This window comes from Trachurus trachurus (assembly GCF_905171665.1).
Source record: "Trachurus trachurus genome assembly, chromosome: 5".
Classification (NCBI taxonomy): Eukaryota; Metazoa; Chordata; class Actinopteri; order Carangiformes; family Carangidae; genus Trachurus; species Trachurus trachurus.
This window is the reverse complement of record NC_139896.1, coordinates 19,137,032-19,161,232: the sequence shown is the minus strand read 5'-3', so window position 1 is coordinate 19,161,232 and position 24,201 is coordinate 19,137,032. Positions and strand designations below refer to the sequence as shown.

The 24,201-nt window shown below is 41.1% G+C and overlaps 2 protein-coding genes across 2 annotated transcripts in view; one reads left to right on the top strand and one right to left on the bottom strand.

Annotated features, from left to right (window-relative positions):
- Nucleotides 1-3,502: 3,502 nt before the first annotated feature.
- Nucleotides 3,503-4,599, top strand: asip1 (agouti signaling protein 1; the record flags this gene model as incomplete). Its single annotated transcript, XM_083971061.1, has 3 exons — nucleotides 3,503-3,668; nucleotides 3,753-3,802; nucleotides 4,438-4,599. The coding sequence occupies 3 exons, from the start codon at nucleotides 3,503-3,505 to the stop codon at nucleotides 4,597-4,599; spliced, it is 378 nt and encodes a 125-aa protein (XP_083827187.1).
- Nucleotides 4,600-22,664: 18,065 nt separating this feature from the next.
- Nucleotides 22,665-24,201, bottom strand: part of raly (RALY heterogeneous nuclear ribonucleoprotein) — a gene marked incomplete at its 5' end in the record, with an annotated part of 32,117 nt that continues 30,580 nt past the window's right edge. Inside the window, one exon of the mRNA XM_083972796.1 lies at nucleotides 22,665-22,744. The remainder of the gene's footprint in view (nucleotides 22,745-24,201) is intronic.

Sequence of the window (24,201 nt, the reverse complement as noted above, 5' to 3'; positions counted from 1 at the left end):
CCCTGCTTGATTCCTTTTTCTTTTCTTTTCTTTTCTTTTTGTGAAAACACTGGAGGTGTTTTAGTTTGAAAACTCAGAGGTTGTGTTTTAATTTGAAAACTGGTAGGGGGTGTGTTGTATCTGGACAGACAGGAATCGAGACCTTTGGAAACAATGACATACACAGTTTTGATTGGGTCTTATCGGCTTCGACTACCTGTCATGAAAACGACATGCTAATGAATCACAAATGTTACTGACTTTGTTGTCTTTGATGCAGCTGTTGTTCAGTTACATTGCATTTTAATGCTACAACTTTCTTTACTGTGACTTGCTTACAGTATTGTACACACCAAATAACCATTTGCAGAGTAGAGTTAAATGGTCATTTATCTGTGTTTTCAGGGATTGTTATTGTGCAGGTTTCTAATACAGAGCTGAAACGCTTGTCTGCACAGAGAGTGTTTTACTGTAGTAGTAAAATGAAAACATATCAGTGTGAACCTGGTCTGATTGTGACAGAAGTTAAACTGATTGATCTTAGATATGTTTTATCTAAAAGTGAATAAAGTACCTCAGAGGTCAGGTCAGTGTTGCCTTTGCTTTTTGGAGAGAAAATTATCGTCCAAGAAAAAATGGCTTAGGTATAGAGAAATTCACTGTGTGGACAGTGTGCCAGCTGAGGTAGGAACCAGAACCTCCTGTGGGGGGTTATATATGTAATTTGGTTTTGGAGCTTCTCTGAAAACTTCAGGAGGAGCTGGAAGACGTTGATCTGAACAGGGACATCTGGACTCACTTGGCTGCAACTTCAATCTGGCGCTCACAGAAAAAAAGGGAATACTCTGATGGATGCTGATGATGCAATTTTTTTTTTCTAAATTACAACATTTCAGTTGAGAAATGACAGAAATTGAAGAGGTAATGGAGTTAATGGAGCCAGCACTGAAACAGTTTCTGTTATATGCATGTTGATAACTCTGTCTTTTAAATCCTCACATGAATGTTTGTGAGGTTGTGAGACAAATGGCTCAGGATAATAGCGCTGGACTCCATCTCTGGATCATATCAGTTTAATTCAAGCAACATGGACAATTTTCTGATATTCTAATTTGATGGAAAGATACGCTTTACATTCCAACATTTCTATTCTCATTATGATTGAAGCTTTAATGAGATAATGATTTGGTCAGTTTTTCTTTCTGTAAAACCTCCATTTCACCTCTTTTAGTTCCATGGTCACTTTTATTTTGATGGAATAAATGTGAGGCAATTTAAATCCTGACAGCTGCAGCAGGAGAACAACAGCTGCAGCAAGAGAAAGACATTCAAAAGACATTGTTGATGGAATTTATCATCCATCATTAAAGCCTTTTGATTATAAAAGTACTTTTGTAATGAGAATGTATAGACTTCAACTATATAAGAAAAACAACAACAATTTATAGACACAGATGCCACAGTTTCCTTAATAGCAGAACCTCAGCTTTCCCTTTCATATGGATATAGATATATTCATGGAGGACCAGAGTGCAATTGCAGCAAGCTTCATCGGTCCAGATCTCCTTGTCCTGAGCAATGTCTTCTAATATTCTCAAACCAAATGACATGGATAATAAATGATACATGTTCTGGATTTACGGATTGAGTTTGTTGGCTCAATTCACTACAAGTAGAATATCTACTTCTACTGTTCCTAACCCTGCCTCTCTTCTTTGGTTCATCGCCTTAGCAAAGAAACTCATTTCAGCTGCTTATATCATGTTTTCATTCTCATTTTTCCATCCACCAAAGCTCCTGAGCTTTTATTGAGCATTAAACTACTGCCAGTGCATTTTAGATTGGATTGAATTATCCGCCAGTCTACTTGGAAATCAGACTCTTCCCAGCTTCCTTTTGAACATAGTGTAAACATCAAATTATGTGTCCTTGGATCACTTGGGATGATTTAAACATATCTAAATGAAGACATCCGAAGAGAAATCTTTAACTTATTTTACCAAACACATTATTCTCACCAGGTGAGCTCACTGTCATCCCACTTTCGACTTGTCTTCTAAAAATACAATGAAGGCCATGAGCAGGCGCTGGTTGGTGGCCTGGCTAAATATGGAATCAGATCAGTTTAAGTCATAATAAAATACACCTGTGACATGATGAGTGTGTTAAAAGTTGCACTTGTTGCCAGAAGCCTGGAGCCAAATCGGAAACTATTTTTCTACTTCTACAGCTGCCAATTTTCAGCAGCAGAATCCAAGATCAAGATTAGTGTCAATTTCTACAACATATGATGCAAATGCTCCTAAGACCTGCCACCACCAGCCAGAGCTGAGGGGACTGGCCTGTAGGCAGGCAGAGACACTGATGAGCCACAGCCAATGCCAACTGTAGCAGCACCGTCAACAGACAAGTGTGGAGGAGAGAGGAGAGCTTCAGGGCAAGCATGAATACACAATTATCTATAATCAGAAATGAGAGGGATTGTGTCAGGTTTTCAGAAAAGCATCAGGGACTGGTTATTTATTTCAACAAAGAGCCACCTGGCATTTATTAAGTGAATTTTGTGAAGGGAAGCACATATTGGAGCAATTCAAAAAGCAGCAGAAGTCAGACTGTCACCATAAACCTGCTTCCAAAAATTCCAAGGAAACAAATGCTTGACATGCAGGGGACACACACACTTGCTTGACATGCAGGGGACACACACACAGTCTTGCACCAAATAATTTTAGGTCTTTATTTGACTTTGTCTGATGTTGTCTCATCCAGAGACACAAGGCATAATTTTGTTCATGCTGATCTGTAGCAGAGACAATAACCCTGGAATAATGAAGTCAAACAGTTTCTAATAGTGATGCCACGGATGAAAACCTAAACTAACAGATTAAGAAATTTAAGACATCAAAGAGGGCGATGAAAAACATGAGGACAGCACGAATCCTAGCAAATGGGTGGTAAATGGGCCGCACTTATATAGTGCTGTCAACTGCTTTTAGCATTTTAAAACACAACCACATGCATCCTTTCACTTGCACATGCAGTCATAGACTCATGGAATATTGGAAGGAAGGGTTCAGTATCTTGCTCAAAGACACTCAACACGTAGCCTGAAGAACCTGGGCATTGAACCACCGACCACAGATGACCCGCTTTACCTCCTGAGCCACAGCTGATAATATAACCAGGAATGAATGTGCTTGCTTCTCTGACCAGACCAATACTGCCCCAATAGAGTTCAATGAAGGCAAAGCTTTGCTTTAATATAATACAGTAGAGAAATGTGGTGCTGAAACAAAGCTCCCAATGTAGAAACCGAATGCCTCTCCTGAGGTTATCTAATGCACAAAGTGAAACTATGCATTATAGTAGAAAATGATGTAGATATTTCTGAGGTTTCTCCTGTGGGTAAAAGACATTTCTCTCTCATTACAAAACGTTGTGCTGTAACAATGACTGGAAGTGATTGTAAAAGGTTCCTCCTAGAAAAAAAATAGTTTTGTTGTTGCTTTTGTTTCAGAGAAAGATGCACGCCTTCCTACTGCTGGGCTGCTTCGTCCTCGCCACCACAGAGTATCTCCTTGGCTCTGCCCACATGATTCCAGACGAGAAGCTCTCCAACAATAGGGTCATTGCGTCTAACGTTCTGTCTCAAAGCATAGAGGTCGGCTCTCCCCCCGTTGTTATCGTTGGTAAGTTTGAACTTTAGAGATCTGACTGTATTTAGTTCAGCGCTGTTTTTCGTAATCTAGACTGATGATAATTATCTTTTTCAGAGTTACCCAAAACAGCAAAGAAGAACAAGAAAGCAAAGAAACAAAAGAAGGTGGGCACAGCACACAGCAGGTTATTCAGAGAATGTACCAGACATATTTTATTAGTTACAAAAATATGAGATGGATAAATATTGATCTGTTCTTTGTTTGGCAAAACAATCTCAATTCACGCAATCATCTTCCTAACTTTTTGTTTTACATCTTGATGAAGCAATAAGTGCCTTTGTGTCTTGCCGTTCAGCATGGGATGGCTGGATTGGTTTTGTGTGTTTTTCTTTGTTTTTCTTTGTTTTTTCAAATTAACATTGCACACAATAACCATGCACATGCAGGCAGAACATTTTGTGTATGGATGGACAGTCTAGGACTAGTTGGCAAAAAAAATTCCCCACCATCCTGAGACAAAAATTTGCCTGCAGTCACATCATTGCCATCATGGAAAAACTACATAGGCTAATGTGTTTGTATTCTCATAGGATATTGATCTTTTGGATGACAGACACAGATTTCTTGACCTCTTTTTCCTTCCTTCAAGAATCCGAATGAAATGTTACTTGTATTACTATTTATATCATTGTACAGTCTCATCTTGTGTGCATTGCTTTCTTTCTTTCTTTCTTTCTTTCTTTCTTTCTTTCTTTCTTTCTTTCTTTCTTTCTTTCTTTCTTTTTTTTCTTTCTTTCAGACCAAATTTGGTGTGAAGCGCCCTCCTCCTCCTGCTAACTGCATTCCCTTGTGGGGAAGCTGTAAATCTCCAGGCAATGTGTGCTGTGATTTCTGTGCCTTCTGCCAGTGTCGGCTCTTCAGAACTGTGTGTTACTGTCGGATGGGGAACCCTCGCTGCTAAGGCGCCGGCTGCAGCCTGACCAGCGCCAGGCTAACACCACTACACTTCACGCTAAAGCAGACCACAGGAAGTGAAAGCATCTCGCTTCCTGGATTTGGGCCTTGACTTTTAATTTTGCCTAAACTTCACTGCATGAAAGCACTTTATCACAGAGGACTGCAACACAGTGAACCTACTAAACTCTGACAGGGTGAAACGCTTGTAGCACTGCTAGAAATTCACAAATAAAATGTTTATAAAAATCTAATTTACTTTGAGCTTTTAGCATGCACAAATAAAATCTATTTGCATAAATAATTTTATATATTGCTTTATTTTTTACACAGAATGTGCAATTTCACACTTTAATGTGTATCAAATATTTTTAAAAAAGAATAAATATGTACCATGTGAAATATGACTATTTTTTTTAATTGTATTCAGTGTCCAAACCACACACACATTACATTAACAAATATTTAAATGATATGAAGGAGTCAGCAAAGTCTATGTAAAGACACCTCTGAATGACTTCTACATTGGACTCTACACCTATGTTTTTATGTAGTTTACACACATAAGTGCTTGGAGGTCGTACAGTAATGAGAAGATAATGATAATGATGATAATAATGGAATGGACCCCAGTTAACACTGTCATAGGCGGACTACGTCAGACGTACTACGTACAGTAGTTACGTGAGATGTGAGGAGGAACCGGACTTCAAGCGGGAGTTTACGTTGGCGGTTGAACACAGTTGTTGTCTGTACGAAGAGATAATAAAAGGTTGTTCTTAAAAGCACACTTTACAAACACCACAGGAGATATATTACTGTTCCAACCAAACCAGAGAAAGCTCTGTCACTCAGGTAAGACTTGCATCAGACTAGAGCTGTCCCACTTACACAGATCCTGTTTTCTGGTTGTCAGAAAACCAAATAATTAATCTAAATACTTACATGCAATGTGATTAATTAATCAAACTTATTCCCATAGTTTTTATATATATATATAGTATATGTATATATTAGGCTTTGCGTTTCATCAAACTCCAATCCTTTGTATTAAGAGGAGTGTGCATGTACAATTCATTATGAGAGGGAACTAAGTTAGCGAATTATAACTGTTACGAAGGTGTCACAGCTTGTGTATATGTTTCCATCTTCCTCTCTTTTTTCTACATTGTCCAAACTAGTGCAGACTCAAATCCTCACACAATGTTGGTGACGTTAAAGGAGCTTGAGGCAAGATCAAGGAATAAAACTCATTAGCGATACAACAGCCGTAGCGGCCGTCAGGGTTACTGCAGCCATCAGCCAAGCTGGTGCGGGAGCGCGCATCAACTCTCCACAGCAGTGCAGCTGATGCTGTGACAGTGACACTGTGGCTGAATTGGAAACGGCAAACTATACCAGTGTTTTCCATTAATCAGCCGCCACAGTTTCGTTTGGTCCGCCGCAGCAGTCTCTCACAGAAAAAAAGAACAGCTTTCACTATCTCTCATCTCTGCCAGTCAGCCCCTCTACCTGCTGTCTCTCTCATGACACACACACACACACACACACACACACACACACACACACACACACACACACACACACACACACACACACACACACACACACACACACACACACACACACACACACACACCACGCTTGGCTGTTAATACAGTTAAAACAGTGCTCAATTTACCGCGACACCCGGAGGTTGACCGCCCAGGCATCAGGTCAGCACACCGGCTGCCGCCTCTATGAGCCGCTGGTGCCGCTCGGCTACTCTAGTGGCTCTGCACTCCTCCGAACACGTCGGAAAATTTCCTTACAGGCGTTGTTTGGATAAACTGACCACAGATGAATCAATCGGCTCATTGTAAAACTCACACACACCTGAAGCTTCACTTTTCATTCAAATGAACTAATGCGACTGCCACTGTTAGATTTCATAAATGAGACCAGCATTTATCTCCTAAAAACAATTCAACCAGCCGGCAGAAAACCTCTAAAAACCTGTGGGGAAGTTACTCGGCTCGTTTTCTTCCCTGGGAGGAGCCGGGGAGCTGAGCTCATCGGCCGGGCAGCCTCTGTGACGAGCCGCTGCTGCCGCTCGTGTGTGGCTCTGCACTCCTCCGAAAAATGTCGGAGCAAATCTACTTACAGACGTTATTTGGATAAACTAACAACAGTTTGGGAATCTAAACTGTCACTTTCTCGCATGAAAAAATATAAAAATTTAAGAAAGTGATGTTATTTCTCTACTCGCTGCTCACATAGCAACTGTTCAGGCTGCAAGACATCCGCCGACCGCCGCTGGTCGCAAGCGGTGGAAAGTTGTCGAGGAAGCGCATGCAGCGTCATTTGACGTCACATCCGCGGACAGCGCGGGAAATTCGGACTCAGAATTGCAGCGCATTTTGCAGCACACAGCCTGTTCAAGGCAACAGAGAGATACGCGAGTGGGCTCATTCTTTTTGGTTTTGAACGCTTCATCGCCCATTAGCAGTAAAAAACTTAAAACGCATGTGCATTTCTTCACAAATCTTGCCTCATGAACCTTTAAGAGAGACTTATACAAAATAAATCCTGCTTAATTATCACCTTTGGGCTTCTACTCATGTGTGGTGGTGACTGTGTCTTCAGAGCTCCTGCCTTCTGCCTGTAGTTTGATGTTTTGGCGTAATCAGGACATTTCAATGACAGAGTGCAGATAAATTGGGTGTGCAACGTCGTGGGCTTTCATGAAACATAACGACTGGAATCCATCAAGCCACAAAAAATGGCGAATACAGACATACCGGCCAAGTCCAAGTGAGGCTTGGAGTTTTGGGCCCATACCGGGTAGCGAAGAGGGCTGCAGCTGTGGTGAGCATGGAAACCTTAGACGTGGGCCTGGATGGAGCTGCTGCGTGTGCCGATCTTGAGAGCTTTCAAGGCTGAAGTGACGACGGGTTCCAATTGCTGTCAGGGACAGGAGGCGTGCACAGATGAGCCCGAGAGGAGGGGCTCAATTTGAATGTTGTGTTTACAAACTGCAATGAACAAACCTACTGAAATGAATATAAAACATACACACAGATCACTCTTGTGAAGTGAACTAGAGAACAGACTGCTGGTATGATGAACCATATTGTTGGTGAAATTTGCAGCACAACATTTTATAAAACTAGTCAAATCCTCAGAATTTGTTTATTCATTCACTTCAGTTCATCAATTTAAATTACACATGTATGACATATTTCCATCTAATTTATTCTCTCACTTCCACCAAAGGCTTGTGATTTGAAAGGTCAGCCAGCTGACCTTCATCAGGCCAAAGCTATTTTCCTTTCTGGTTGCCAAATTTTTTAAATTACTACCACAGAGGATTTTCCTGTCCGTTACCTGACTCAGATTTATTGTAGTTGGGTGGAGGCCTCGTCAGTATTGCAACATTCCCGCAATCCTTCCTGAATGGGCTTTCAGGCATCTGGGATGGAAAGAAGTGGGACAGGAAGAAGGATTATTATCGCAGACAGCTGGGAGACAGACAGAGTTCGGTCAGGAACAGGGGAAGACACTGAAACACTAAGAGATCTAAAACCACTATGGCCACCAGAGGTTGAGTGACAATAAAACAATGAATTGTGACATACCAACAACACAAAATAACCTACTGGATACCACTGGACATTTTCACAGGTTCAGAGTGTGCGTAGCAAAGAAAAAAGAAGGGATGAAGCAGCTGGATAGTTTGCTCACCTCAGATGATGGGTAGCTTTGCTGTGAGAACCTGTTGTGGGAAATTATGATCTATTGTGCAGCTTTGTCAGAAAATTACAAAGCATAAAATACTTGTGATGTTCAACCCACACGCCTATTGTTCTGTAAATTGTAGTCTGCATTATGGTGGCAACAAGACACAAATGTGGGTTGCCCTGTCTTTTGGTGACATTCCTGACACTCACCAAGTAGAGCAGTCACGAATGTTCGCAGCCGACCTTAAAACAGCCTTAAAAAAATCCACAAGCAGCAACGTGGAGTTAACATGACCTCTGTCTTTCAGGATGTCATTCATTCATGGTTTTGTAAGACCGATGGCGAAACAGATCTTTGATCCGGAACCATGAATGAGGAGATTAACGTAATGTCTCAGACATTTTCAACCTGTTTATTACATCTGATAAGGTGTCTTCAGTCAATTGAATCCCGACTGTGTCAGTCAATGACGCAACAGCCGTCAAATAAGAACATCTGCTGCCCCAAAGCAGCAATAAAGCAGCTTGTTCTTCTAGGAAGACGCCCCTGTGAGAGGTAGAGTCAATGCAGAGGTCTAATCTCTTTTCCAAAAACAAGCTGAATCTGTGTTGAGGTTAAGAGGTGACCATCCAGTTCAAGTGCTTTGCGCCTCAAAGGCTAACTGGTGCAGATGGACGTGAGCCAGTGTCTCATGAAGGTTAATCTCAGTATTTTTTAACCATAGTAAAATATTAATATTTGATAATAATATTACTTATAATAATACATACTCATAATTAGTTTTGTTTCTCCTTGGGCTTTTAATTAGGTTTTTCAGGAGTAACCACACAAGCTAAGTGAAGTTGAAATAAGTAGCCTATTTTGTGCTTTGTAAGCTGCAAATAGATCATCACAGTGAAGTTGTTTGTGATTCCAGCCTCATTACATGAGGAGGTCATCAGCCTGACACCAGATCTCAGGAAAAATACCTGATATGTCTGACAATAGCAGCACCAGGGCTTCATCTTTTTCAGTTAAACTGAATGTTTGAGCAGATCAACGGGGCAGGTAGGTTCAACAGTTGCATGAAATAATTAGGCTGATACTGTTAAAGCAGAAGTAAGCGGAATGTTTGTGTTAATATAAGTCTTAAATAGTTATATCTTCCAACAGCAATCACTTACATAGAGTGTTGGGTCCGAAACACGTCAGTCACTCTGCTCCGCTGTAAGCCGAGGAGAAAACTTCTTGTATACTTCCTTGTATCCTACAACCTTTATCCAATGAGGAGAGAGAACGGCATTAAGGGCTGTGTGTGCAGCCAAGGGATGCGCGTGAATGTGGTGACGTAGGGACGAGGACCAATAGATCCATGACGAGGGCGGGGGCTGCTAACTCCATCGGCTGACAAAAAGTTAGCCAAAACGACTGGATCGCTAACTTCTGCTTTAAGTATGAATGTGGCAAGGTGAAAAGGGCCCGGGCAGAGATTGAACCCACACCTCCCGAGTAAGAGTCATGCGCGCTTGCCACTTGGCCAAAGGGACATCCCTTTAGCTAAGTAGCCAGGGCGCATCATCAATTGGGGGCATAGTGAAAGGAACCTCAACTGTCACATCTCTCCCCCTCTTTTTCACGGGGTCATTCCTATGTTCCCACAGCCCTATGTTCCCACAGCCCTATGTTCCCACATTTCTAACTTTTGTTGTCACTGAAAATTAGGCCCTATGTTCCCACAGCCCTTTGGTCCCACCATTGGTTGGGTTTAGGCAATGAAGAAAAGAGTTGGTTAAGTTTAGTAAAAAGACCCGGTAGAGGCTAGACAGGCCAGATAGATAGAGTCCAGATAGGTAGAGAGAGTCCAGTGGGAACATAGGGCCTAATTTTGAGGAAAACCTTAGAACTGTGGGAACATAGGGCCGTGGGAACATAGGGCTGTGGGAACATAGGGCTGTGGGAACATAGGCACGCTCCCCTTTTCACAAGCACGTCCTCGTGCTTCCGCGCAGGCTGCCACACAATAGGAATCCATGGACCCACCCCTAGTGCTACATGGATCCTGCCAACAACGCCAGAATGTGGCAAGGTGAAGAGGGCCCGGGCTCCAGGGTAAGAGTCATGCGCGCTTGCCACTTGGCCAAAGGGACATCCCCTTGGCCAAGTAGCCAGGGCGCATGATCAATTGACCCTTCGCCAACTCCTCCCACAAACGGCTATTGTCCAATCCTACGTTAGCAACCGTAACTATAGGCCTGGCAAGCTTTCCGCAGTGAGTCATTACGTTTGCTTTTGTGGACACATTTTGAGACTAGGACGAAAAACATTTGTTTGTAGAGAAGGATGTTGTTGCTGCTGCTATGGCGGTGGCGGCGGCGGCAGCAGCAATATAGAGATGTTCAGATACGAGTGGACTTTTTTTTCGACTTGAGCAAGTGTAAATATGGGGATAACCATATGTTCACCTCCGAAATGACAGCTGTACTTTTACGGCTTTTACCTGGGCTTTTAGGCGAGGGATCCTCTAGGCAGGGACTGCTTTCACTGACTGATACAGCAGTGGGAGAGAAAAAAACAGCAGCGAAAGCTGTATGTGGTTCACAATCGCCCAAAAACTTGTAGTTTGACAACGTTTCATGACCAATGAGATGACCTAAGTCTTCGTGGGTTGATAGACGGTAAAATTACCGGTCCTTACTGCTGCTCTGTACATTGTCCAGTCGTGTCGTTGAGCAGATGTTTTATCCTCCTGCGCGAGTCACGTCACTGAAAACTATGAATGATCTTTGTGACTTCTTCTCTCTATTATCTCAGAACAGTTTATCCAGACATTTGCTGATATTTCCTTCTCTGCTTGAAAAAGGTCCTGTGGACCGAAACGTTGTTTGTTTTCTTCATGCAGAGGCCATTTTTGGCAATTTCCGCCTGTTTTTGTATCACTGCAATTAAAGCTTTTTATTTACAGAAGTACTAATCCCACAACTATGGTTAATGGCTTAAATGAAAGAAAACCTTTGTCCCTTTACATCTATATCTATAAAATATTGAATTGAGTCATTCCATAAAAAAATGGGCTTCTGAAATTAAAATTTTTTTTTGAAAAAAAAAAAACGAGTTTGAAAGTTTTGGTGAAAAGGTGATATATCAAAATCCTAATTATAAAACAGGTTGAATTTTACATATATGGTTCACACACTCCCTGTCCACATATGTACCAAATTTTAGGTTGATATGTAAAACTACTGAGGCACTATAGAGTTTTTCCAAACAGTGTCCCTTGGCGATGTACAGCGTGCAAAAACTGTCCAAAATTGTCCAATTTGGCTAAAATGCACACTGCAAGATTTTAGTGAGATTTTTTTTTTTTCCAACAGATAACTTACAGGGGCCAATCACACACTTGATGGCTTTTAGGAACACCAGTTACATAAGTAAAATGCCATTTGAAAATTTAATTTATGGGGATGAATATTTAGTGTCCAAAACCCATCCAAACAGGAATTTGACCTATTTTCGCCTGTATTATATTGTTATTTTCCTTTAAAACTCCAGAAGTAAACATCCCACAACCATCAGTGATGGCTTAAATTAACAAGGACATTTGAAATAGTTCATTTTGTCTTTTATTATTATTTTAATTAAACTTGGGGCAGTAAAAACACACTTTTTGTGGAGACTTGTATTGCTTACTTGTTGACACTAGGGGGAGAGGGAACCACATGAACCAGCTGGGTGCAGGCTTAAGCTTTGCCCAATCAGGGATCATTATACATCAGGTCACACCTTAGAGTCTCTGCTATTGGACCAAAAAGTTTTCACCCCCGTGACTTTGATTGACAGGCGACGAGAGATGCGCAAAGCGGGTGCGCAGTCTGACGGATAATAGCTCATAGCATTAGCACTGCGGGTAAACGTAACCATTGAAGGATTATCTGGTCACGATGGATAAAATCAACCAAGCCGGTTTTGTCGAGCACATCTTCAGCTTGAAAAAGAGGGTAAGCTTGTCATTTTATTCAGTGTTTTAGTGGGTCTGTGACTGTTTATGTCCGTCTTTTTCGGCACTCGAAAATGACTTCCGGGTTTGTTTGTGTAGAGTGAGCAGGTTGTTTAAACCTTTAATGGGGTAAAAACTGCATTTTTGTGCTTTGCCTTTGTTTATATGACAGTTTATGATTTTTTGGTGGTGAAAGAAGAGGTGTACAGATGGTACATATATGTTAAAATCACCTTCGTTGTTGACGTGACGTCACTTGCGGGCTGCCGTAGTCTGATATTGTTTGAGACTATAGGCTCGTTCGAGATGAGCCAGGCGTGCGCAGAATCGATCGCCGGTGACCAGCGCACAATGCATGCCGGTTAGATTTGTGTCCGACTTGATCCCGACTTGCTCTGACGTCATACACGCGCCTGCAACGATAACCTCACGAGATCAAGGCGGCCGCAGTTTTTAGAGCCAGGCGCCGCAGTTGCTCTCCACCGACTGCTACCGCCTGCAGCCTCAGGGCATGATGGGAAACGCACCGGATCATGAGCTGATTGGCTCTTAGTTAGGACTGCAAACACTACGTGTAGTTGTATAATGCTAGGTTATATGAATCTCATGTTGTAGGCCTATACTGCTTAAAAAAATATCCACACTAAGTCAAACTTATGTCCTGAGAAATATATTGGTTATTTATTGGACAATTGCAGTACAGCATAAGAAATATACACTTTGGTGACTTCCTGTTTGTATTGACGGCGGCTGGAAACTGTCCGACTTGACTGCAGCTTTCTGTCACCACCCCCTGCTGCTGCCGCCTGCTCTCGCCGACCATCCAGACGAGGCGCATTTCATCTCGAACGAGCCTATTTTCAGTGACTGTGAAAAAACCGTAGCACCTAAAAACTTCATTTTTTTCCTACATGTTGCCGAAAGTGTCCTTAAAAGGTCTGTGGTGGAGTTTTCATTACACCAGGCCTACTTTCGTTTGTATTAAGGACGCCGTTCGTGTGTTATTGATTTGGGACGCCGGCGTCCCAACCACTAGGGGGCCTGCGTGAACAGTATTTTGCAAGTGACCTGAGACCCTTTTTTCCTTTGTTCACTCCCTACCTATGCTCCAACGCACCTGTTTTTCAAGATTTTTTAGGAGTGCATCAGCTTCCACACCTTGACTGATATTTCCTTTGAAATCGATACCAAATATTGCCAGGAGCATGGGAGTGAAAGCTTGCCCGGCGTAGCAACAGTAACCAAGGGTGCGGGGCTTACGCGAAGGGTCAATTGGGGGCATAGTGACAGGAACCTCAACTGTCACATTAACTTCTCTGGAGATCTCTGGAGATGTTCTAAGCTCCAGCCAAAAGGCCCCTTGTTAGTGCCCGAGCATCAAATGTTGCAACAATTTTCTTGAAACTGTAGTTTCTTTTTTAAATTTTGGCTCTACATAAAGGGGTGTGGCCATGGCCGTGTGCCAAAATCTCAATAGGAAGTTGGCTATGGCTCGATTTTACTTTGTCTATTCTGTCTCTGTTTACTCTGTCTCGTTTAAAAAAATATTCTTGTCATGCTAATGCTACATTGTGGATATTGTGGGTTTAGAGTGAAGGTTTCTGTGACACCATGAAGTTTGAAAATAAAGACCTAACCCTAATTCTAAACCAAACAGAGGGAGTTGGGAAGGAGCATGGTCGAAAGAAAAGTGAGTCCACGGAGGAGCAGCGTGACTGGGCTGACAGCAAGAGACTTGGTTCAATGCAAACAAAGTGATAAATAAAACATTACATTTTGTCAGTAACAAAATGACAAGCCAACCCTGGTATGCTAACAACTAGCTAAAACTTTAAGTAATTTCTACTTAGAGGCTAAAGTTAGAAACCGCTAACTTTAGTGAGCTAGTTAATAAAGCTGAATGTGATCAGTAACACAAGTGGTGTGTTAACTGTTGGCCAACATCAGTTGTCATGATGTCTTTGTTGGCACAATATTTAAATGTCTGCATTGTGTTTAGTTCTGGAGGATTTATGTTATTTCACTTGTAAGGAGAACCAGAGGTTCTTGCTGCATGTCTACAATAACTACTGTGTATATGTTGAGAGCATGTCTTGTCGTAATGCCATGTACTCAAACCATTTGACCAAATATTTATACAAGACCAGGCTGCAATTGTTCTGTGAGAGGCTGTAGGAACCAGGAGTCCAGATTTGAAAACTCAAATTACTAATCAACAATTACAGCCCATTAAATCCTCACAGTCAGAAACTGCTGCTGCTTATTCTGTGAAAGATCCCAGTGGGTGGAATGCAGCTGAGAAATTACACAAATTTGATGCTGCTGCTGCAGAAAAATAATTTAATCAGTATTATGAACAACAGTCATACTCAAACACTGAGACACACCGCCTGAGCAAAGTTGTGAGATTGGCAGAGAGCATTTAGTCGCATGTGAGGTCAACCTAGCACCTTGATGCATTCCTTGGGGGTTTTCATTATGTCACTCTCACCTTTCATCTGACCTGCAACCTTAGGCTGCAGCCACCTGCTCATTAAGGAACTGGACCCCAGAGGCGTCAGTCCCTTAAGGACTGGCTCTTATAGTGCACATATTGGAGAGTGGAGTGTGCTGACAAAGACACAGGCAAATGAAAACTTCAATAACACTGACCTTGACAGAACAGTTAACAGCACCACAGACTATGTTTATCTCTGTATGAACGCTAATATTAGAAATGACTGTAGGCTTCTTACAAACAAAGCTGGATTAACAGTAGTGTCAAGACCCCCCTACACCGGAGAAGACTTTCAGGAATGGAGACAGGGAAAATCACACCAAAATTATTGGTATAAGCTACCTTAGAATAAATACTCTTAAATAATGTTTCTGTAGAAACCAGAATAATATCTTTGATTAACGAAAATGTTTCTTGTACTGTAATACACTTCTCATCAAATGAATTAATCCAAATTCTTTTCTCAACTTACACTTATTTAGGGTAGCCTATTTAGACAGAATGGAGGAGGCTCAGGAGGGGATTTATACCAGAATTGGATAGCTGGCCCCAAGGCGGAGAACTGTAGGAAGGTGAAGAGGCAAGTTTGTGACCTTTGACCAGAAGTGACCAAATTTGTGTTTCTGCATGATGCATGAGTCGTTGTGAGGAGGTGTGCTGTACAATATAAAATGTCAAAATCTGTGCATCTATGGATGCTATCACGTCTGAAGAAGTGTGTGTGCTTCCAAAACAAGTTAAGTTAAAATAAAAAACACAATATGGGCACACTGATTGGAGCCAGGTGTGACAGCCCATTATTTCAGCAGCCCAAAGGTCTGGCAATAGTATCCAGCTGCAGCCCCGCAGAAGGACAAGAGCATATGGAGGTAGCCCTGGAGCCTCTCGTCTCAAGCTCTGAGTTGGTTCACTTCAGCAAGAGGGACGAGGCCCTGTGCTGAGGAACAAACACCTAAAGCCCACAAGGGCCGAGCTGCTGCTGAATTATAGCACAACACCTATTGTTCAACCACATAAACATCAGTATCACATTTTTGCTGGTGCCAGGAACTTCACAGCTTGTCACAATGCCTTATGTGGCAGCTGCATATGTCCAGTAAACTAACCAACTACTGTATGATTTCTTGCTAACCAGGCATTTCTTACATACACAAAATTCAGTTGATGAAGAACCTCAAATAAGCTTTTGAAGAACATCATAAACTTAGTGGGTCTTTCTCCACGTGGGATTGTTTCAGCATCAGATGGTCCATCAACACAATCAGCATGAAATGCAGCCCGCAATTCTGACCTGTTCTGCTGGGAAACCCATTTAGATTCACAACACAACTGGACTGATCAGAAAATCTTATAAAACTCCATATTTTCCTCTTCTCTTGTGTTGTCTTGTAGTCAAAGAAACCAAATCTTGCAAAGTTCAATGATGAGTCTGTGTGTCTGAGAACGATGGCGGCATGGTTGTGACATTAAAATGTTACAGAATTCCTGACAGTTTGCTTTGAAGCTCAATTTCTGAATACTGGCTGTGTGAATCTTTTTCTGTAGACTTTGCTGACTTTCATATTTTCACAGTATTACTATAGAACCTGGACCTGATCTATAATCAATCAACACATGCACAAAGATTTATGAGAAACAAAAGACCTGAAGAGAAACACAACTGGAATTTTTTTGGGCCTGAACAGAGGCACACAGCACTGCCTCTCCCCCCTAATCCATTATAATCATCCCACAGTTACACGACGAGCTCCGCTCATCAACAACCTGTTGACCACTTTCACATCCTCACTATCAGTCAGTTTAATTTCTAAACTCTACCTGCCAGATTCAACAAAGCATCCAGAAACAATTACCCTGTTGGACTTTGACAATCATCCATCTTGTTGAGAAACAGATCCAACTAATTGGTGCATTTCCAGATGCAGTCTTATGTTTCAGACCCATGCCATGATTGTTCACATTTGATACCCCACACCAAGCCGCTTGTGGAGTGTGGGTCTGAACCAACACGTTCTAAGCTAAATTGAGCCGCACATCTTGCAGTAGTCGGACCACAACCTTGACATCTTTGTCATATTTGAGGTTATCTGAGGAAGATGAGTGAGTCACACACTCCCTGTCGCATGTGTTTATAATTAAAGGCTGAGAGGCCAACAAATGTTCTCCGGTTCAAAAGAACCACTGCATCTGAAATATAATGGGATTACACTGGCGTCACGTGTACAAGAGGGTTTTGATGAAGTGAAGCAAAGGGCACAGAAATGATCATTTACAGTTTCTGAAAATTCGGTCACATCAGTTAAAAAATTGGATTTATTATTTCTGGCAATAGATATGTACGTGTTCATATATATTATGATTTATAGATCGCTTGTTAACACCAGTTGAAGCAGCAAGCTGTCCAGTCTGAATGACCTCACAGTCTGTTTGGTCCAATCATCTTCACAGGGGACAGAAATTGAAACTGTGAGAAATCACTGTTGGAAAAAACACACTGAAGACCAATATGAAACTCTGAATATTAATTAGCTGTATTGAATTTCACATAAATTAATACAGTATATATAAACATGGACTCCTGCAGCCTCTCGCAAAGCATCTGCAAACTCGGCTAATATTTGGTCAGATGGTTTGAGTACATGACGCTACAACAAGACATGCTATTACTGTAAAAATGTACACAGTAATTAAAGAGTAAAAAATAAAAGAGTCATTTTCTAATGTGAGAATTGATTATGTCTTCATGCTTTATAGTTTGTGTGAAGTTAAAATATTTATTTTGATGGTAAATGTTAGAGTAGAGCTGGACCCTAGTGAGGTATTGATGCTCAGGGTAAATCTGCATCTCCTGGCCCAGCTACATGGCCGCCGTATCAGCCTGAAGATAGGGTGGCCATGTAGCTGGGCCAGGAGACGCAGAACTCAAACTCAATTTACGTCACCACTCGTGCTCAATTTCAGGACATAGCTCTCTGTGGTCAAAAACTCAACAAAATTAATGTAGAAGCTAGAAAGATGATGTTTTAAGGAAAGTGTCCACAGCTTCACCGGAAACTGTTTTCCTCTCCAAACCGTTGTTGGCAAAAGTTGATCGAGTGTCACATTGATTTACAGATTCGCTAAATCACATCTTGTTGAACATTTGGTTTAATAAACACTGAACCCCAGTTTAAACCACATACCCCTGAGCTTTAATGCTAGAGAAGGACTTCAGTTCAAGTTTCTCTCCGAGGATCAGACGTTAAATGTGAGCAGGTGTAGCGGTTCCTGCCTCTGATTTAAGGAGCTGTCCAGAGCCAGTGTGTTGATTAAATACCTCATGCAGCTTCTACAGCTCTAACCTGAACCACTCCACCACCCACCAGCAGGTAGAAAGCATGTTACAGCTTCAAGACTTAATTTAACTTTTTAAAAACGTGTTCCGAGAGAGGAAAGATGTGAGAGGCTCAGCGGGAACGGAGAGACATGTAGTATTTGAAAAGCTTAAGTGTTCACAGGTGCAGTAGGTCAGAGGTTCAACTTGGTTTTGAAAGCTGATGAACTATCAAAGCTCTGAGGCACAAGAAGGTGGTTCATAGTTGAAACACTGCCGCCAGATGCAGTGAGTTTTCTCCTGTGGTGCAGGTTGAAAATGATGGTGTTTCAGAGGATAAAGTTATCAGTGTCCCACAGGAGCACTTTAGAGTCATCATCTCTACTGGTGCATGGAGCTGCTCAGACAATGATGTGATCAAACTGATGGTTAAATATCAACAAGTCTTCCAACCTGAAAAAAAAACACATAGGTTGTTATTTATTCTCTCATACAACCTATTGTTTCCTGAAATACTGCACCACGTGTAATGGATCTCAGTTTTCATGGTTACCATGATAAAGCACAGCCACTGTACGGGCGGGCATGATGATTGCAGGCATGATTACTACAATAACTGTTATTGGATTCAGTAGATTAAGGCACAAAAACTACTTTGTTAGGTTTAGGCAGTAAAGATATATTTTTTCTGAAGGGTTAGAAAAAATATGATTTTAGTTAACAGTATAAACATAACTTAACGTGAGAAATGAACCTTACTCTCACACCTCCTCCTGGCTCTTATTGATCCATCCAACCACACAAAGTTCATACATCATGTTTTAGAGATTAAATAAAATACACAACAGAACAATGTCACCAGATACAATAGAATAATAATAGAAAAGAAACAGGTAGAATACTTGAAGGACATTACGTTATTTCAAATAAGATACACATTTTGCGATCTGTTTTAATTTTGCAGGTTGCTGGTTGATTGGAACAGGAGGCAGATGACAACTTTACTCCACAGTATAAATTATGAGTTAATTTAGTATTTCTGGTGTTAGTCTGGCTCTAGGTCAATCTAACAGCCCGATTCATTATCTCTCTCTGCACCAGCGGCCATCAAGGATGGAAAGATTAGACTTACGTGGTCAAAGACTGAAGGTCACTATGACCTCACAAAATCTATTTTTTTTCCAGAACTTAAAAATTCATTAACTAATTATGACACAAAGTAACAGAAATTGCAATTAGGATCAAATGAAAAGACATTTTAAAAGCCAAAGTTCAATTTCACTGTGACATCATGATGTTCTGACAGGCAGAGAGATATTTCCTCATACTTGACACACACACACATGATTCATTGTAAGACAAAGGTTTGATTCATTAAGACGGATTCATGTTTTCAGTCTGTGTTCACAAACATCCTCAGACAACAAGTTCCAACTTTGTTCTTTATTTACATGTTCCTCCTCTGGCACCAGCTCAGTGCAGACAGAGGAGTCATCATCATTGCCTTCATTGTACAGTATGCACAAGTCATTAAAAATAACAGTGAAGCCTGCCTTTATTTATATCAGCTTGTAGAAAACAGACAGGAACAAGAGAACGAACAGGGAGGAAGAAGAGGAGGAGAAAGGTGAGAGGAAGAGGAGGGGAGTCTGTGTTTTTCCTTTGACAGTGTTAACATTTAGCTCACCTTTACATGAACTGATGCATAAAATCTCTGAGTAAACCTGCTGCCACGGCTAAGTACTCGTAAGATTATAACAAGTATATACACAAAGGTGTCGAGTTCACAGTGTAGTCGATGTAAAGGTGTATTTCAAACTTCAAACCGAACAACCCAGTAGATGATGATCACACATTCTGTCATCAGGTTAAAGGTCATTGTTGTCACATCAGGACACACTCAGAGAAACCTGCTGCTGGGGCTGGCTCGTCTCCACTCTGGTCTCATTGAGTCAGTTTATCATCAACAGAAGTAATTTAGTTTAGTAGTCATTCACAAAGAAAAGGAAAAGTGTATTACAGAAGACTAGCACAGAAGGATGAGAGAGAAGAAACTGGAGAAGGAGCTGATGGATAAAATGAAGACAGGCTATAAAAGAAAAGGGGAGGAAAGAAACAATAACATTTTTAAGCAGATGAAATTATACAAGTGGACAAAGGAATAGCTAAAACAGAGAAAGATGGAAGAATAGAGAGGTGGAGAAGGGAGTGAGGATTAAATGGAGAGAGACAAGTTAACAGGACAAAACAAAGAGTTTATCAAAAAGTGCAACACTATCTGGTTCTCACTGACGACACACATTTAACTTGAACACACCATCAAGGAACTCTGCTTCAACATATAACCTTGACTTGAAATAAAACATATGGCTGAAACCTGAACATGAAAGGTGATGGCCTAAATGTACTGCTGTACCTCTAATACTAATACTAATACTAATGAGAAGTAAATAAGCTGTATTTTCCTGAGTGTCTCAGATGGGTCCAGAGGCCACTGAGTGAGGCTCAGCACAGTGAAGTCGTCATAGGTAAACATTAGAAGTTTTGCTTTTTCTGACTTTTCTTTGGTTCGACCCTCTCACCTCTAATAAAAGCCCCATGTGTGATTTGTGCATTTCAGATATGCTGATTTATAAAGAAGCAGCTTGTACTGCCATTATTAATAAACCTGTGCTGGTGATTAATGATAAAACCTGTTGGTATACTTCATCTTTACTCAGCCCCTTGTGGCCCCTGGGTCCATGATGAGTTCCCCCATAGTTTGGCATCAGTGACAGAAACTCTCCCATTGTGTTTAAGCTCCTTGTCTTTTGTTTTTTTTTTAGAGGGATTTAAAGTTCAGTGTGATGAATCAGAGTCTCAGGTTATATAAAAACTTCCACATTTTTGTTTTACAATTAATCCTTTCTTCTACATGTATTTCTGTCATCTGGTTGACTCTAAAGTTTTCAAACTCCCTTAAGTACTCTGCTGTTTTATTTTAAAAACTCTGGGGTTGTGTTTTATTTTGAAAACTCCTAGTCTGAACATAAACTGAGACCTTTGGAGATGATTATGTAGATGCCCTTGGCTGCTCCTGACTGTGTCTCATCAACCAGTGGTGAATACTACATGGTAATGAATCACAAGATCACAAGTGTTACTTGTTGTTGCTGCTGTTGTTCACTTACAATCTGTATTTAAATGCTACAAATGTCTTTCTCAACAGAAGCCCCAAAAGGCAGGCAAAAAATAAATTAAAAATTAAGCATTATTTCATCAATATGTTTTTTTTCCACAGCCTGAATAAACACTCCGAGAGGCAAGTGATGATTTCAATTTCTGAGTTATTAGAAAAATGATCATTCCCCCAAATATTTGTTTCAATTGCCTTCGGGGCTGCTCCAGAGACGAAAAATAAAACATTAGTAATTATTTTTTCCCCTTGAAAAAACAAAAACCAACCACACAACAAACCAGACAGGAAGAATCTGCTCTTCATTGAAAACATAATAGTGAGGACAGAGACAGTCTCCAAGCAACCAACTCTGTGCAGAACATTCAGTATGTTTCTTTTGTATATCTGATCAACACATTGCGCATTGATGTCAAACTAATATCAGAGTTAATTCTAGGGGTTAAGCCGTTATTATTTGACAAGGGCTACACAGACATGGAAAATATGAAGATATGTTTTCACCATGTCAGCAGCTGCAGTGATGCTTTAGTGAAAATTTGCGTCTAAAATAGAACAAATTCATGTATGATGAAAAATAAATTCAACTCTTCCGCCATTTAGCTCAGTGGGCAACCCCGATTCAAATCCTGCATCAGGTGGCCCCTTTGCTGCATGTCATTCCCCCTCTCTCTGCCTCCCCATTTCCTGTCTCTCCCAACTAACCTGTCAATTAAAGCCCCCCGCGCACACACACGCACCTCTGAAAACTTGACACTCTGTTTAGAGACACATAGCTGCAGTAGTAGAGACACACATGTAACATACTGTAGGCACTGTGTTCCCAGCCTAAAGTTCTTGGTTGCACTGTGCAGGAGCTCCAACGACACAAGAATGTGATTCAGACTGAATTAAAGCAACATTATAAAAAGAACATGATGAAAAACATTGACAGTGATCATGTTGTTCTTCCCCTCCTCAGCTCTGACACTTTAATCATTTCATCATCAGAGTTTTCAATCATCGACCCGCTCCGTCTGCTCAGCCTGTTGCAGATGATCCGATGAGCTCTGGCTTCCCCGAACGTGGCTGTCAGTCTCTCTCTCTTTTTCTCTGTGTGTGTGTCTGTTGGTTTAAGATGCACTGACAGCAGCCTGCTGTTTTACTGTTTCCCTGTGGTTCTGACACAGCATCATGTCTATTTCCTCAGCCTTGTGTGATTCTTCAGTGTGTGTGTATGTCTGTGTGCAACTCATCAGTTTATGATGTGTTCTGGCAGTACCCTGCTGTTTTAGTACCTTCCTGTGGCTCTGACAAAGTGTCAAGTCTGTCTCTCCGCTGTGTGTTAGTTGTGAGTGTGTGTGAGTCAGGCTCCCTGCTGTTTGATGGCCTTCCTTTGCTGTTTTCCAGTTCTCTGTCAGTCGAAGGCTCTCTTTCTCTTTCGTTCCTCCTCCCTCTCTGTCTGTCTCCTCCTCCGCAGCCTCCATAACTCCACCTGAAACAGAAACACATACTTTAACTATGGAATACTCAACCACCACTCAATCACTAGTCATTAAAGCGACAATTAATTTGCACAAGACTCACTTATTCTGAAAAAAATGGGTTCAGCCACAGAGGAGGAGGAAGTAGTGTGATATTATGATGGGACAGAAAAGTTCACAAGATGTCCACTCACAGACCGATAGTCAGTGCTTACATCCTTTTATTTTTTAATGTAAAGTTAGAAGCTGCAATTAAAGATGGATTGTGTCACAACACTGGACAATCCCATTTCAAAATCTCAGTCTCAAAGTTTCTTAATGCATATAAGTATTAGCCTACTGTAATTAAAACTGAGCTGACACCCAATAGATTTAAAAGTGGAGTAAAAATATTATCCTCTCTGTTGGATTGGATAAGGAGACATTTGAAGGACCCTTCAAAGTGAGACAGTATTCCCTGAATTAGGATGTTTTTGTCTGTCATCATAATATAACCCAGCTAGCATGCTAACATTTGGTTGTTCATTTTTTGGTTGTTTAAATTTAGTTGTTTATTTTACATGTGGTTAATTGTTTTCTTTTCCCAATTTTTCTTAATTTTCAGCTGGATCCAAACTGTCCAATTAAATAACTGACTAAAAAAGCACCTTCAGGGAAAAGTTTGTGTCCTTGCACCCATTTACAGATACAGCTGGTCATTACAGGCTGACACACACTTAGAGTTTTTCCTCAGCCTCTCTCTGTCATTTCATTATGTTTCTAAGATAAGACACAGACTGTTAAGAGCTTCTGTGGGCTTTTGCCATGTTGGCAGAGGAAACAGTGAGTTGGCCGCTCCAGTCTTTATGCTAATCTAGACAGAAAAGAAGAGCTGAAGGATTTTCAAATATTCAGAGAATCCAGCTCAGATTTACTACTGTTCCTTTGGACGTGAACTGTGGAAACCCCAGGTATGTAAATCAAACCCACTGGATTTAAAATATTTAACTCAGTCTTTGACGGATGCCTCACTTCCTGTTCAACAGCGGACACGTTTGAGGCCAAAATAATCTCCAGCATTGCAAAAATGTGATGAACATTAACTTCTCTTGACTCAGACTCAGAAACCATTTAGAGTTTAAAAATGAGAGTTTGAAATGAGAAAACTACTAACTCTTAATGTGCCAGACCCACAGCCACACATGTGACTTAACATTTCTCTCTCTCTCTCTCTCTCTGTGGTGTTATTTTCTTTCCCCATCTCATCTATATCCTGTGAAGCCCCGCCTCTACTCTGTCTCTGATTGGCTTGACCCAGATATTCTTCTTTGGTGAATGTGGGTGCAGAAAAAAAAAAGATTTGTGTGTGAGAAACCTACAAACAAAAGGCTCAAATGTCTATCATCACCAACACACCCTAACAGCTTGTTCAACGTCAAGCTGAAGTACAATGAATTATTGCAAAAATATTTAAGTTCGGCTGCAGGGT